This window comes from Podarcis raffonei, chromosome 1 (genome assembly GCF_027172205.1).
Source record: "Podarcis raffonei isolate rPodRaf1 chromosome 1, rPodRaf1.pri, whole genome shotgun sequence".
Taxonomy (NCBI): domain Eukaryota; kingdom Metazoa; phylum Chordata; class Lepidosauria; order Squamata; family Lacertidae; genus Podarcis; species Podarcis raffonei.
The window spans coordinates 47,650,565-47,666,506 of record NC_070602.1 but is presented as its reverse complement, the minus strand read 5'-3'; the positions used below and the strand labels follow the sequence as shown (position 1 = coordinate 47,666,506).

The 15,942-nt window shown below is 42.1% G+C and overlaps 1 protein-coding gene and 1 long non-coding RNA gene across 3 annotated transcripts in view; one reads left to right on the top strand and one right to left on the bottom strand.

The window, feature by feature from the left end:
• The window catches only part of LOC128412226 (uncharacterized), a 32,989-nt gene extending 17,466 nt beyond the window's left edge, over nucleotides 1–15,523 (top strand). Inside the window, exon 3 of the long non-coding RNA XR_008330038.1 lies at nucleotides 15,255–15,523. This is a non-coding gene — a long non-coding RNA (uncharacterized LOC128412226). The remainder of the gene's footprint in view (nucleotides 1–15,254) is intronic.
• The window catches only part of DCAF5 (DDB1 and CUL4 associated factor 5), a 43,459-nt gene continuing 32,481 nt past the window's right edge, over nucleotides 4,965–15,942 (bottom strand). For both annotated transcript variants that reach the window (XM_053385089.1, XM_053385096.1), the window contains exons 8-9: nucleotides 14,073–14,200; nucleotides 4,965–7,806 (exon numbers count right to left, since the gene is read on the bottom strand). In XM_053385089.1, the coding sequence (XP_053241064.1) occupies nucleotides 6,025–7,806; nucleotides 14,073–14,200 (1,910 nt within the window). In that variant the 3' untranslated portion in view covers nucleotides 4,965–6,024. The remainder of the gene's footprint in view (nucleotides 7,807–14,072; nucleotides 14,201–15,942) is intronic.

Here is a 15,942-nt window from a genome sequence, read left to right as displayed (position 1 = left end):
TGTTAATCATAGCGGGGGGGGGGGTAGGTGAAAGAGGACATGAAAGACCATGGTTGTCTTCTATTAATTCTGTGTAGGATATAGTTTTCTATTAAAAAATAAATAAATTTGAAATTCCAACTACTAACCACCCTGCTCCAAGTTATTCCTTAAGGAGAATCTGTGCCCCACCCCCCACCCCACTGATGTAATTGGACTTCAGATGTCCAGCTGTCAGGGATGGGATTTGGGAGTCCAACAACACTTGAAGAACTACAGGTCCTCCAGTCCTACCTTAGAAGTTTAATTAGCATTGCAAAATATCTTGTAACAATGAATGCACCTAGCTGACTTAATCAAATAGCTGGCATGGTGTGGCTAATGGTAGCTGTTTGCAATGGTGGACCTTGTCCTCTCTCTAGTTGAGAGTTATGGGGTTTCATGTTGACTCCCTTTCCCAGGAACTGGCCAGGCTAAAATCAGATTCACATTAGAAATGGAACTGTGTCGGGGTCCACTATCAGATACAAGAGTGATTTTACTAACCACATGCAGGAGAGTTAATATATCTCCTAAACTTCATTCCATTCAAAGGTCTTACTGTACTTACTAATTAAACAATCTATGGCCTTTCGAGCTGTGGAGGGACTATTGGTTTTGTTTGTTCCTATGGTATGTATTTTTGTGATTTTATGTTGTAAGCTGCCCTGTGATTCTTGGATGAAGGGCGGTATAGAAATTTTTTAAAAAATATTATTATGCAAAGCAGATGTCTAATGATGACCATTTATTGACATTCACTGAGAAAAAAGTATAAAGCCAAGACTTTTTTCAGAGAGTGTTGGTGAAATTTTATTTAGAAGGGTATGGCCTAATGGCATGTTGCCAGAAATTGAATTTATTCCACCTTATGAAATTAGGATTACAGTTGCAGTGAGACCACAACAGTTCAGCAGATTTCAGCTACAAAATGACTTTAGATTCAAACCATAAAATATAGCCTTCAGCAGAGATTTCCAATCTTGAAGCCAATCATTGTGTTCTTCAGAAGAGGGGAAAAACCCACACACCCCTACACTATGGCCGAGTCGATTTTCTTGCTTTCAAGAGCAGAACTTGGCACGAAATTAATTTAGCTCTTGGAGTGAAAGAAAATTTAGCACACGCTTCACCCCAAACACATGGCTGGGTCATTTTTAAGTTCCAGAAACAAATAAGAACATATGGAAGAATCTGTCTCTTCAGATGTTAATGCTGCCATAAGCTTCTAGCCAGCACAAGTCCATTAAGTTAAACCTAGCGGGCTGCAGACCAGTTTGGCTGCATAACAACTCTTGATCTATTTATTTCAAATTGAAAACAAATTTAGGCCCAAGTTGTACATATATGCAAGTAGGATACTTGGAAAGGTTTATTCATCTTGCCTATTTTTCTGTCTATGCTGGGGCAATGCATACTCATTTCTACTTGGTTCTTCCACAAACTCCTCAGTCAAGTCACTAATTTTCAGCTCATTTCCATCTATATCAAATTGTAGCAGCACTGGCCTGCTTCACAAGGTTACTGTGAGGAGAAATTGGAAGGACATACTTTGCACAATGCAAGCACATCACTCTCTCTTTCCTCTGTAATAATGTTAGTTAATGTTAGTTAATAATCAAATAAAGCAGAGGTTTCCTGAAGGGTGCCATTTTAATAGTGGAGAAATGGAGAATACCAAACAATGTCTGGTACACTACAGTCAGGTCCCAGAACTAAAAACAGTTCATAGAGGAACAGTAGCTAGCCTTCCCAAAGGCAGGACAAATATACGATGGTCATGATTACAGTTGATGGCAATTGTCTTTGGACTTGAGGAGTGGGCCTCTCAAACTCTTTAAAAGCCCTTCTACAAATGAAATGCTAGTGACAACCTTGCGGATGGCTTGAACATGCCCTATTGAATACAATATGTCTAAGTTGGCTTAGGGTTAAATTGGCAAGTTGCACTAAGATGCAGTCTTTAATTCTGCACAACTTTGACGTAGCCACAACTATGTTGCAGCAGAATTAAGGATGTCATGCTCCTACAGCATCTTTGGTTAACAGAGGTTCTCATTTACAGTGCAAGTAGGTAACTTGGAGAGCTATGTTATTATTTTAGGTTTTGCAACAAGTCTCTCAAACCATCTGTACAATAGCCATAAAAGTTTTGCTGAAGGTATTTTCTTTCACATGGCTAAAATGAGCCCTGGATCGATCACAGATGGTTGCTGAATATTTCTGCAGCAGTTAACATTGCATATTTTTAATCTATTTTTACACAAACTAGAGCTATCTGCAGTTAGATTAAAAGTTATCTGGTGTTCAAACATACCTATGACCAAAATATAAAGGTGTCTTTGAGAACACTGAAAGTAGTAAAAGAATTTAATTCCAGAAAGCTGCTACTTATCATTGGAAGGAAAGGCCACCTGCAATATTATCCTTCATTCCCCATAAGGAGAAACATAACAGAGCCAAACTAGCCAACACATACACGACTACTCTGCAGTTATTAAAAATATACCCTTCTTTAAATCAATTGCAGATTTGGTCCATCAATGCAGCTATAAGTTAAAGCTTGCAGTCATGTTTTTGTTTTTTTTAATGTAAGAACTGCTGTGTTCTGTCAAACCAATTATTAAGCTGGTTCAGTGTTATGTCTCCCAATATTCACTGGCCAAATGATAGAAGGGATTTCTCATCTATGGGCATGGTGGTGCTATAGTCCTAGCAACTGGGGTCATGTGACCTTTTACCATAGAAATTCTGGTCAACATGATTCATAACCACCCATGATTTTATATTCCAAGTAAAAATTTCAGTAATTTCCTGGCTTTTTAAATGGCAAAGCTTGTTCCCATTTCCTTTAAAATTACTGGGGAGATACAAGTCAATGAAATTTTGGCACCTTACTGTAAGGTCTCCTAATGAGGAATAAGACGTGGAGAGGAGAAACAGTCAAGACAACATAATCCTCAAGGAAAAGTCTTTGTTGACTTGGTTGGGTTTGGGAGCTGCTGCTCTGCAACTCCACCTGTTTTGAGTGCCAACGTATGTGCCTGTAGAGAATAGTTTAAGTGATAAAATGCGGAGGGGGAGGGGGAAGAGCTGCAAAGCCCCAAACTACAGAATGAATAAGTTCAAGTTACAAAACACACAAAAAAGTTTTACCCCAAGGTTTGTGCTTTCAAGTTACAGTGACAGGAGAGGAAAATCTATCTGCTAACTATTATGCTATTGCACAATGCTTTCCAATTGCAAAACCATAAGCATTTGCTTTTTCAAATCTTTGCGATGGAGAAACTCCCTCTTCAATGCACTTACACACCCACCACACCACAATCAGATTAATATTAATTATTTGTAAAGCAGATCAAGTTATTCGACTTGAAGCATATCCACTCTGCCTTTCATGCTTCCACTTCTCCCTTGGGGAGTATATTTTCTTCCATCTCCTTTACCTCATCTTCCAGTTCTTCTGAAATCCCTTTTCATTTCATGAAGGTGGCCCCCTTCCCTTTCCCCAGTGATAGCTTAGCCCACCCTTTAGCCATTGACACAGTAGCATACAATATACACAAAGGAAAATTGTGCAAAGTACTACACAACAGGGCACCTCATTCTGTCATTTTTGGTTTGGTTCTAAAACACTGACCCGGCAATGTAGGACGCTTCTACTGGAAGAATCCCATAGCAAGCGATGATCCAAGGAACGTGGAGAACTCCTCAAATTCCAAGAGAAAGCTCAAGCAGTTTCAGCACTAGTGACGCTCCGCCAAAATGCTTAGCATTTTATTTTTATATTTATTGTTTAAGACAGTGTTCCCAAACTCCCCCCCAACTTGAATATTGCTGAGGGTACTGGTGCCACTTAATGATTTCCCCCCCACCTGTTGTAGTAATTGTAATGTGCCATGCCAGGTGCTGTATGGTTTTTAATTGTATTTTTAAGAGAGCTTTTGTGGACCTCTTGAATGAAGCTCTGGTCCATGTACTTAGTTTGGAAAGCCCTGGATAAGAGTCACATCAGAACAATATTTCACACAGCCATCATAAATCTTGTGCAGCAAACTATGCCAGCAATCCTACACAAACTTATGTGGGACTAAGGGCAGTATCCAATGAAGTGGTCCTGTTGTTCCAAGGACTTCTGCTTGCCCAACAAACCTTCCCCTCCCTTGCCCAATCTGCTCTTCAGTATTGAGGTACCACCAGAGCATATTTGGGGAGCATGAGAGGGGAAGCACAGAAGTCTTTGCACAAATGGGATGCCCTTGTTAGATGCAACACTAAGTCCAGATGTACTCAGTGGAGCTTGTTTCTGACTAAAGATGCATAGAACTAGGCTGCAAAGTAGATGGCTGTTTGTTTTGTGGTATAAAGTTGATTAGTTCCTTCACATTTGTATAGGTGCCCATTTCATAAATGGCTCAATATGTACAAAAATCAGGAAGAGACCAAAGGGAAGAGATCTTAAACATGTGCGGAGTAGGACTCCTACAGAAAATCTTCCCATCCCACCCCTCCTTCTTAGGCCATATTTGACTTTCCAAAATCTACCATTAAGACACGCTACAAGCAGTGAAGTGTTAGAGGAAAAGAGCTCCAGCTAACACTAAAGGACACAGCAGTAGGGCTGGCACCTACCAACCTACTTTGTAAGGTGGGAAGGGACAGGCAAGCCACCCAAAAGCAGAGCACAAATCGTAACAGCATCTAGGGGAACCCCTCCCCCCACCCCAACCCCAGTTGAGTATGGTTGTGCCAGCCACCATTATTAAAAACTCGGCAGGTAACATATGAAAATTGGCTGATTAACATTTCTGTTTACTTGGAATCCCAGAAGAATTTACCAGTGTCAAGTGTTCAACTGCAAGGCCATCCCCTCTCCAGTATATAACTATTGTATTACAAAAATATATACTAATGTTATGGTTTACCATAAAAAACAAGATAGTCAATACACACAAAAATATTTGTTTAATTGGAAACCATACATCAATCTGCACCTTTTGAACAGTAGTGCAGGACTTGTAAAACCAGGGTCTCTAAAGTCAGCCTACTGTTCCAAAGAAGATCAATTATTTTAAAAAAGGAAAAGAAAAGAAGAGAGAACCGGGTCTCAAGATTCAGTTTACGCTCACAGTTAGCTTGTTAGGTACATCAATATGCATTTTTCTCCTCCGAGTTACACTAACCATCTTTCCTGGACTGTATCACCAGTATCATGCAGACACAAGAGTTGTAGCTACATACAAGATTTCGTGTAGCTTTCCTGCAAGTTATTTTGTAAATCAGGTAATAGTTTAGGGACAGCAAATGAAGCCATGGGAAGTACAGCAGTGCTTCCAGATTATACCTCTAGTGAATTTCAATTGGAGTGGAATCTACGTTCTAGTCCAATGACAAATATGGCTACTTTGTGGTAGGAGAGGCTTAACTTTAGAAGAAGGAAAAAGAGCAAGGTCATTCTGGATACTACCTTAACAGTTTCAAACAAAACTATCTCCTGCCTCTTGAATGAGTAATTGGATTACTTTAAGTACAAACAGCTGTGTGATGTTACTTTACATACATAAACCATGAGAATGCTTCCACCAAATCAAACAGTCACTCTAATTTAAGACTTCAGAAGCATGGGAGAGGGTTAGAAGGCTGCACCCAATTTGCTCCCATTTTCATGTGCAGAAAAACACCCCGGAAGCATCAGTCATAGATGTCAGTTGCCTATCACTCAAGTCAATGAGACTATAAAACCCACAGTATCAACACGCAAATAATTCTTTTCAGAAGAGTAAGATTTACAATAGCCACGTTAGGTAGCTAGCTGAACAAACACCACACATCACACGAGAATAAGTCAACTGTCTGAATAAGGATTTACTTGAACAGAACCTTGTAAGGGTACACTATACTCAGTCTCATTTTAAAGGTTGATTAGATTTTTTTATACAACATAGCCCCTGGCAATTTAAAATAGACCCACTGGAGAATGGAATGGAGAACTGGAAATGTGACATTTCAAACCCAGGCTGCGTGTGTTTTTAACTTCTTTTCTGAGGAAGACTTCTCAGAATCTGTGTCTTCAAACTCTGTTCTATGCCTTTTCTGTCGCCCACGGATCTGCGAGCCATCACTGCCCGGAAGATGCAACTCGGCAGCTTCCTCTTTCGTGCTCACGGTGTGACTGGGAGAGTCTGTTGCAGACAGGCTGCATTCCTTGTGCAAGGATGTGCACGTCTGCACAAGGCTGCCATTATCAGCATTTAAGTGTAATTGTCTTCCTTGAGCCACAGCCTCCTGCTCTCCAAAACTCTGTCCGTTACTAAGGTAAGAAGAGCGAGGGTGCAAGTGACCATTATTGTGGTTTGCACAGGAATTGTCCGTGTTCCTGTCCTCATTGTCATCTGTTGGGTTTCTAGAGTAATTTCCAGATCCACTACAGGTGGCAGCGGTGGAAAATGAATCCTTCGAGACAACCAGTGGGTTGTGGCTGGGTGCAGGTTGACAATTCTGGTTACTTTTCTGCTCCACAAATCCTGCAGGCTGGCTGCGTGGCTCTTCAGTGCAACTACTTCGGCCTTTGCATGTGGCTTTTCCATTGAGCTTCTTCATCTCAAACGAATGCTCCACAGTCCCACTGTTTCTGTTCCCTTGGGCGACATTCTCTTGATCCTCCAGCTGCCGCTGATTATCGCATTCATGATCTTGACCATTTCTAGAATTTTCTGCCGAGCTACGTTCCTTGAAGTTTTCCTTGTTGCGGTTTTCAGTAGAGGGATCCTGCCCACTTTGGGTTTTTCTGCTCGTTCCGGGTCTCCCATCACTTTCACCACCTCCATGCGAAGTTTCACCATCTTTGTTAGCCGCGTAAGACATATAAGAATAGTGGAGCCACCTGAAAGCTTTGTAGATCTTCCTGTCTACAGATTCACTCTCTGAGCAAGGAGAGACCTTCTCTTTGCGGACCTCAGTATTTGCAGTACTCCTTTCGGGAGTTGAGGCTGGAGAAGGAGAGAGGTCATCCACTTTGATCTGGGGATAATCATAGAGGTCTTCGCCTAAGTAGGTACTTGTGTTTTCTGTGCTGGCATTTGCATTAGTCCTTTCTTCCTTTTGTGGCTTCTGCCTGCGCCTTAGTGCGTTGCGTTGCCGGGTTGAGGCACGGCGCTCATTCAGTTCCTCATCATCTTCTGTGCTGCTGCTGCTGCTGGAGCTGCTCGAGTCATTCTCTTCGGGGCTTGGGGATCTGGGCCTCGGGAAGAGATCAGCATCCAGCTCCGTCTCACAAGTATTTTCATCAGAATCAGACTCATTAGAAAGAGCCAAGAGACGCTTGTCTTGGTACCTCCTCAGTGCAGACAAACGTTGCTGGCGAGAAGCCACAGCTTCTCTGGCTGGTGGAGATTCGGTAGATCTCAAGGTTCCCAAGTTATAGGCAGCTTCATCAGATTCTTCCGTCATGTGAGGTGGGGAGTGATGCAGAGATGTGGAGGACTCAGACTCACTATACCCTGAACGCTCGCTTACTCCGGCATGGAGCTGCAGGATTGTGCTTTCACTAAGGTCACTGTCAGAATCAGAGCTCCATCCCTCAATCTCTCGACGGACCAAGGAGTCAAAAAAGGCCATCATCCGTGGATCCTCTTGGACTGACTGATTGGCATAGTCATGAGACAGGCCACTGCCACTGTTTAGCACAAGACTAATGTACTCTTCATGTGTGTACAGACAACGGGAATCATCCTCGATTTTACCATCCAGATCTCCTGTGCAACCAGGCTGCCGGTAAGGACTCCAGATCTGTAAAAAGAATAAAAAGAAGTGTTGCTTTATATATATCACCCGGTTGCTATTTTAAGGCTTTTCAGCAGTCTACTGATATACCTATATCATTTTGCAAGACTATTGGTGTAGCTGATCTTAAAGAACAATTCTTTTTACTCAGTTTCACAAAGATGTTCCATTTCACGTGCAAAATGTTTCCCCACCTACACTTGAGGATTCACAACTCATAAAATGCTTCCAGCTTGAAATGAAATGAACGCCAGACTGCAGAACTCTATTTTTATCTAATAGGTGTTTACAAGTGGGGGGGGGGGGAGAGAGAAAGGAGGTGGTAAGAATACTAGGTTGCTTTCTGAATAAAAGTCTAGGCAGTAAGGAAGGCATTTGTTTCCCAGGAAACTAAAGCTAGAGCTTGTTTTAGAGACGTGTTGTGGTGTTTCAATAAGTTGCATGGTTCAGCATCTCAGCAGTTGTGGATGGCTGCACAATGTAAGCCGAACATCTATAATGTTTGGTGTCTTACAGTGCTTTTATATTTTGTTGGAAGACGTCCAGAGTGATTGGGGCAACCCAGTCAGGTGGGTGGGGTAGAAGTAATAAAATAGCAGTTGTTGTTGTTGTTGTTGTTGTTGTTGTTGTTGTTGTTGTTGTTGTTGTTATTGGTTCCCCTATACTCAAATGCCATGATAACAGCAGTGTAGCCATTTCCAATCATGTTGCTGTCCTACCAAGTATTTCTTAAAAATACACCTAGGCTAGCACTAAAAGACAATTATATGGTTGAATTAGCACAGGTGATCAGAACCACCTGACACCATTCACCTCCCAGGCAGAAGGCTGTGCTTGCAAAAGAGGATGATCATGCCTGTTAGTGTACACCTATGCTCATTTAATCACCAACAGCAGACATGATCCATCCTCTTTTGCTAGCAGATCTATGCACATGGGAGGTAAACAGCATAGTAGGGCTTGGAGGTAATGCCCATTTATCCTAATCCGCTTCTTAAAAAAATTAATTGCTTGCCAGCCCTTCTGTAGCAGGCCCTACCTCCCCACCTTCATCTAGCCCTCACCTAAGTTGTGGGTTGGGGCCTTCGAGAGACGTGCTCTACATATTTATCTTATTTTAGTTCTGCTATTTATTATCAGCCTTTCACCCCAAGGGGCCAGGCCAAGTAAACAACAGGATGGACAATAGAATGGACCCCTGCAGAATTCCACAGGTCAATTCCCAGGGTGTCAAGTAACAGCCCTCCCCCAATTGCTCCTTTCTGGAACTGACCCTGGAGGTAGGAACATAACCCCAGTAAAATGGTGCCCCCCCAGTCAGTCCAGAAGAATTCCATAGTCATCACTACCAAAAGTCAGAGAAGTCAAAGAGAATGCACAGGGTTGCATTCCCCTTCTCTCTCAACAAAAGTCATCAGCCAAGGTACCCAAAGCAGTTTCAGTACAATGAAGAGGCCTGGAGCCAGAATGAAATGGGTCCAGATGCTCAGCTTCCTTCGCACAGGCTTAAAGCTGGACCACCACCATGCTTTTAATCACCTTGCCCAAGAAGGGGATATTTGTGACTGGGTGATAGTTGTTTAGTGCTGCTGAGTCCTGATAGGTCCTCTTACCAATCCTTTAAAGGAACCAGTTCAGTAAGTAGCTGAATTCAGAAATGCCTCCCTCAAATTACTTCCCCCAGAACAAAAAGTACAGACACGCGGAGGTTGTTCCTATTTTAATTCTGCATAATAACGGAATAGTCCAACTTTGAGGAAGACCTGCAAGGAACACCCATTGGATCACAACATGAATGTGGAATCTGGGGAGATTCCAAATGTCAGTAAGAAAAAAAAAATACATACAAGTCATTAGTTCTCATGCATCTGTAGAAAAGTTTGGGTTAGAAAGATAATATCAAAACCAAAGAACAGGTTAGGCAGTAATCAAAAGGGAGAAAATTTAATGGCTATTGAATTTCCCCTTCAATTATTTGAAAATAAAGTCAGGAACTTCAGACCCTTCCCTCACTCCATTCTTTCATACCATCCTCAAGCCTAGTCCCCACACCCACTTTGAAAACCTGAATCCTAAAAACATGACTTTGCAGAAAAAATCCTTGTAAAGGCACTACCAAAGAATGTAACAAGATAGACATGACTCCCACCTTACCATTTTCTCCTTTGTTTACCTGCCAACTAAGATTTCACTTCATGCATCTGACAAGCGGGCCTGAGTCCCTGAAAGCTTATGTCACAATATATGCATTCGTATTGAAGGAGACACAAGACTGATTGTTTTTTGTTGCAAGAGATGAACACAGCTACTCTTTGGGAAGATTTTAGAGTTGGGATAGAAGTTGAGAAGTAAGCAAAGCCCTTCAAAGGAGCAACCTTTTTTATCATCACCTGCAGTTGCCAGGTAAGCCTCAGACTCCTTTTACATGCAGGAAGGTGACCTTTCAGAGATGTCAGGTTAAGTCACCTGCCAGCAAGATGCCAGCAAGATATTTTCTGCTGTGTTCAGGTAGGCTAAATTATGATTTTGCTGCAAGTGTATATAATTAGGTGTGCTACATCAAATTATCCTATAAAAGCAAGAGACAGATAGTAGCTTGTCTCTATGGTTGTCTCCATAGAAACATGGCTGAAAAAACCTTCCATCTCTTACATAGTAGTGCATTTCAATTTTCATTAAAGTATAAATCAGCAATACCTTACAACTTTCCCTCCCACACAGTTTGACAAGTTGCCACTACCATCAATATTCAGTTCAACACTGCCCTCCTGCTGTACAGACTTCAGCCAGTTTCTCTCAATAGTGTACACAACTCTACCTTTCTACCACTTGCAGAGCAACATCTGCCTGCCAAGTAAGCTTTTCTGCAGTCTTCTCCTTTGACTCACCATTATGTTCTCTCTGAATCATGGCGTTGCTTCATAATCTCCATTTAGTTTAAAGTCTCTTCTCAAAGGCTATCTTCCACATAAAAACTTTACACAAAATTACTCTGTCATCAAGCCGTGCTAACAATTCAAATAAAGCTGGATTTTAAATTTACTTTAATTCATAACACGCCAAAACAGAAAAGTCACCAGCAGCTGTCCACACCCGCTCATCCACCTCTCAAATTCCTCTCAAGGCCAAGTTTTGGCAACCCCTCTAAGGATTTAGGAGCCAGATAGATCAGCTTACTGAAGGGTTATTAAAATTGGGAGCCCTTGCAAAGAATTGCTCTGTTGGGTTCCTGCCAATTCAACCTTACCCAGGTGAAAATTCCAGTGCAGGGCCTCACATTTTGATCTCAACAGGCGGGAAAGTCTATAAGGGGCTCACAAGGCTGGCCTACAATGTGTGATCGTAGGATATGAGCTTAGGTGCGAGCAATCTGAAGCTGAGCCATTCTTGTCCCAAAATAGTTTGTCTCGCAAAAATGAGGACAAGGCACAGAAAAACTGGAGCTCCAGCATGGCAGTTACATACATCAATATTTCTTCCTCATAATTAGTTTTAAGCTTGTACATTAGAAAAGATAGGCATGTTTCACAAATACACATGCTGAACCTATGGTCTAACACGAATTCTCTTTTCCAGAGGCATTCAAGCACCACAACCTTTCAGGTTGGGAGAGCTCTTGAAAAAGACACTTAATTGAATCAATATCCCCCCCCCCCCCGCAAAAAATAAAAATAAAATATAGGTGCAACAAAAGCAACACAGGGGCTGTTTATATACATACATTAATCCAACAGACCAAGTACCGTCACCCAGGAAAGATTCAGAGCTTCATTGGTTATTACATCCAAATTTCACACGAGGCTTCAAACTGAACCAATTAAGTCTACGCGTATACCCGTTTGGCAGAAACTGGTGTAAATACAGTTAGGGCAGACGTCTCAAAAACAAGAGGCAAGGCATTTCAATGGTACACAACACAGTGTAATTAATAATAATAATAATAATAATAATAATAATAATAATAAATTTTATTTATATCCCGCCCTCCCCAGCCGAAGCCGGGCTCAGGGCGGCTAACAACAATAAAATAATCAAACAATCAAATAAACCAACATTCTAAAAATATTTCATTATAAAAATTAATTAAAATCAAGTTAATGGCAACCATTAAGCAAAACTCTGTGCAGGTTGCCAGAGGAGGGAGTCAGGCTGCGCCCTGACCAAAGGCCTGGTGGAACAACTCTGTCTTGCAGGCCCTGCGGAAAGATGTCCTTGCTTGTGCTGCTGCCAGATATATCCCTTTTTAAATATGCATTAGTATCTGGAGAATAGGGTGAGAAAGCAGTAGCAAACTCAAAGAGCAAGCCAGAGACACAGACTGAAGATAGATTCTTGGTACTGTATTATGCAGGCAGGCAGTGGACCATGCTGGCAGGATTAGGGCCAGCCATGACCCCCAGCTTGTAAATGGCCAACAGGGTTACAGTCAGTCAATCAATGTGCAACTGACTAAAGTGTTTACATGATACACCTCAATTACTGCCATCTGCCCTAAAGACATTTACAAAGCTCTTCAGAGGATGGTTGAAAACAGAACAGGCGTAGAATTAAATCCTCTTGAACCAGCTTTCTAAGCCTGCAGGGCACCTGTACAGTGGCGTAGCGTGGGTTGTCAGCACCCGGGGCAAGGCAAGTAATTTGCGCCCCCTAACCCGTGGATTTGCACCCCCTAACCCTAACCCCCAGATGTTGCGCCCGGCCCCCCTGCACCCCCCACGCTACGCCACTGCACCTGTATATACATAAAGGAGCACAAGATGATCTACTCAAGGGTTCAGCTCAACGTCAGTGAGCCAGTGTGGTGCAGCAGCAAGGGAGTTGGGACTTGGACCAGGAAGAGTGACTTACAAGCCCCTCTCCACCCATGAAACTCCCTCTCTCCCAGCCAAATGGCTACTTCACAGGTTTGTTTGGAGTTTAGAATGGGTAAAATCCTGGATTTGAAGGAAGGTGACACAAATGCGGCCAATGTGTTCTGTGGTAGAACCAAAACCAAGTATGTGACCATCCCCAAAACAGCTAGTGTCGTGGTTTGCACCCAACTCCGATAACCTCACTGCTGCACAGGCAGTAGCCTCTAAGAGTGTTTCAAGCAATTAAACATTTCAGACCATCTACTATTTTCATAAATATTTATCAAGTTATCACTCCTTACAACTGTGTCTTGCACAGTTCTGGAGAAGCTGAGTGTTGTTTCAGAACTTGTGCATAGTTGCCCACAGAACAGGGGGCACCAGCTATGGACATATTTACAAACAGGAGAAACTGTTGGGGGCACCATGTACATTCCACAACTATGCACATGGATGTAGACTCATTCCCTTCGCCCTGCCAGTATTTAGCCCTGGGAACACCCTTTGGCTCCCCACTAAGCTTAACTGAGGGTGACCAACCCAGAGTGTGCAGCTGGGGAGCAAATGTTAAACTTTCCCAAGCCAAATTTCAGCAGGGAAGGGGTGGGAGGATGGGACCCTGCAGGTGTCAGGGAAGGCCTCCAAGGGCATGTATTCATCCATGGACACTGAAAAAGCCTCCTCTATGAAGAGGGGCTCCCTGAGTGGACATGCTTTCTCTCAAGAAGCACCCCTCAATACAGTTGCTGCTCTTGATAAAAGACAACTGCTTAAATGCCTTGGACAACTCATTTGTGGTTTTTATTGCAATTATTTGTTATGTTCTAAACAGATTTCATATATGTATATAGTTTTAATTCTATTGATGTTTAATTGGTTCTTTAAAAATGTTTTTAGTGAGTCATGTTTTTATCTGTAAGCCACTTTAGAAACCTATAAGGGGAGAAGCAAGGTATGAATAAATATTACAATAATCGGCTCAAGGAAACCCTTTGTTTCCTTGATCAAGTTTTCAACGCCCCCCTTCCATGGCTGCATTTCAGTAAACAAGCAACCCCCCACAAAACCCAAATATGTGGGAGACATGAGCAGGCTGCCAACATTTTATCTAGTTTGGTTCTCACTGAGGGGGATAAAGTGTGTGGGTGTCTCGACTGTACCAGCTTTGATTAATGCAATTATATTAAACATGCCATTTGCTGGTGTGTGTGGCTGCCTTAACTTGTATTTCCCAATAAATGAAGAATATGAAGCACATTCTAGCAAAGAACACAAGTCCTGCATGATCATAGCAACCAACAGTTCTGCTTTAGAACACGCACAAGGAAATGTTTACACATTTAAAAGAAGTTTCATTTACTTTAAGATCTGAGAAGAGGATACTCAACAGCCATGGCAAAGCGGAGGAAAAGGGCTCACCTTAATAATCTTTTCCACACCTGAGGAGCAGATCATGTAGGTGTGGGGATTAAATCGGACCTGATTCACAATTGAACGATGACCTTTCAATACCATAAATGCACCATTAACCACCCTGCCGATTCCACCTGGAAAAAAACAGCAACAGAAGAGAATAGCTCCATATACCAGAGAATGGCTTGTTTGCACTGAATTTGAAATACTAGCTGTATACAGCTACAGGCCATAAGTCCACCACTGCCCTTATCCCACTGTGCACCTTCCACTAAATTAGTCACTATTTCATTGGCAGCAAGTAAAACTGCCTTAAATCAAGGACACCCTGACTCTGGACTATGCCAGTGGTGAAATATTCAAAAACTCCAGTAAGCCTGCATGCATGCATACCACATATAGTTGTGAAAAACAGCATATTGATAACCAATGTCACTGGAACAGAACAGGCTGAAGATAGGAATGTCTGGTGGAGACGTACAGCAGCATTTCTCATCAGATGAAGCTTCCAAATCATAGTCAGTCTTTTCCTTAGCAGCTTCAGAACTATGAGCAGGCAGATAGATGGCCATTCCATTTTACTAACTATTATCCAGAAGGTAAAGTAGTGATGGCCTCAACAGAGATGGGAAGAAAAGCTGCTTCAAGTAAAGGGCAAGCCAACACAAATGGATTTGTTTTTATCTACCCTCTTGGTGGTTTACCAATCGATTAGTCACTGTAATGCTTATGGGAGATCCATTCCTTGATCCAAACCAGGATTCCAGGTTGCTCTGAGTTAAGTGTAGACTAGTTCACCCCAGGACTTACAGTAGGCAGACCGGGGGAAAGGGAATTCTGGAAGGAAGAACAGCAATCTGCACGTAGCTGCAAGTAAGGAAGGAACTCTAAAACAAACCTGCTATCTAATAAGACACAGTACACGTCCTGGGTCTTATGTTTCTAAGAGTCCCAGACCTCTGAACCCAACAGGTCTGTGTCTCCTTTATCACAGGAGAACTACATTCTCCTGGTCATACAAATATAAGGCTGAGTTGGTTCGGTCACCAAAACCATGGACCTTTAGGCAAGTCTGGACAATTACTTAGAAGTGCTGGAAGTACTGAAGAGAACCAGTTTTCTCCAAAAAGTCCTTTGACTGTAGCGCTTGGCAGCACAGTAAAGAACTTATTACTTCATGTATTTCAGCTTGGTCACTCAACCGCACTGCTCAACAAACGATGCCTCTGGAAGCCCAGAAGTGGAACATGAAGGAACCTTCACTTTGTTTTTTAAAAAACAGCCATGTTGGGGACACAAAAGTGAGAAAGCAGTGACACTCATGACAACATACATAGATCAACAAAGAGCTAAAATTAAAGCACTAAACTTAGTGCATGTGTGTTTCAGTAGTTGTTAATATTGTGAATACATAATGCTTTTTTGTGTTTTAGGTATTGCATTTCTAAACTGTTACATATTCGGACGGACTGCATCAATGAATAACACAGTGTTAGGTGAAAAATACAGATACCTGTATTCCCCACCCCTACAAGGCAAAGAGCAGCTGAGGGGGAGAGACGAATTTGATTAAGAAGGCGATGGGAACAAGGATATATACACACATGTCACACACAAACCAGGAGAACTTCAGCGCTTCCAAGCAGACATGCAAAGGATAGCAACCATCACAGGGTTTACACAAAGGTGTGCATGTACAGGAAGGAGGCCCCAATAATGCACCTCTTGCATAAATTGCTAATATTGTAGAATAGTGTTCCCCAAACTTACAATGATTGTATACCTCTTTTGAGAGGTTATACCAGTGGTAGGCCTTTTTGGGAGAAGATAATTTCTAGTTTTAACATCATTATTTTATCTAGACTAGAGCAAATTC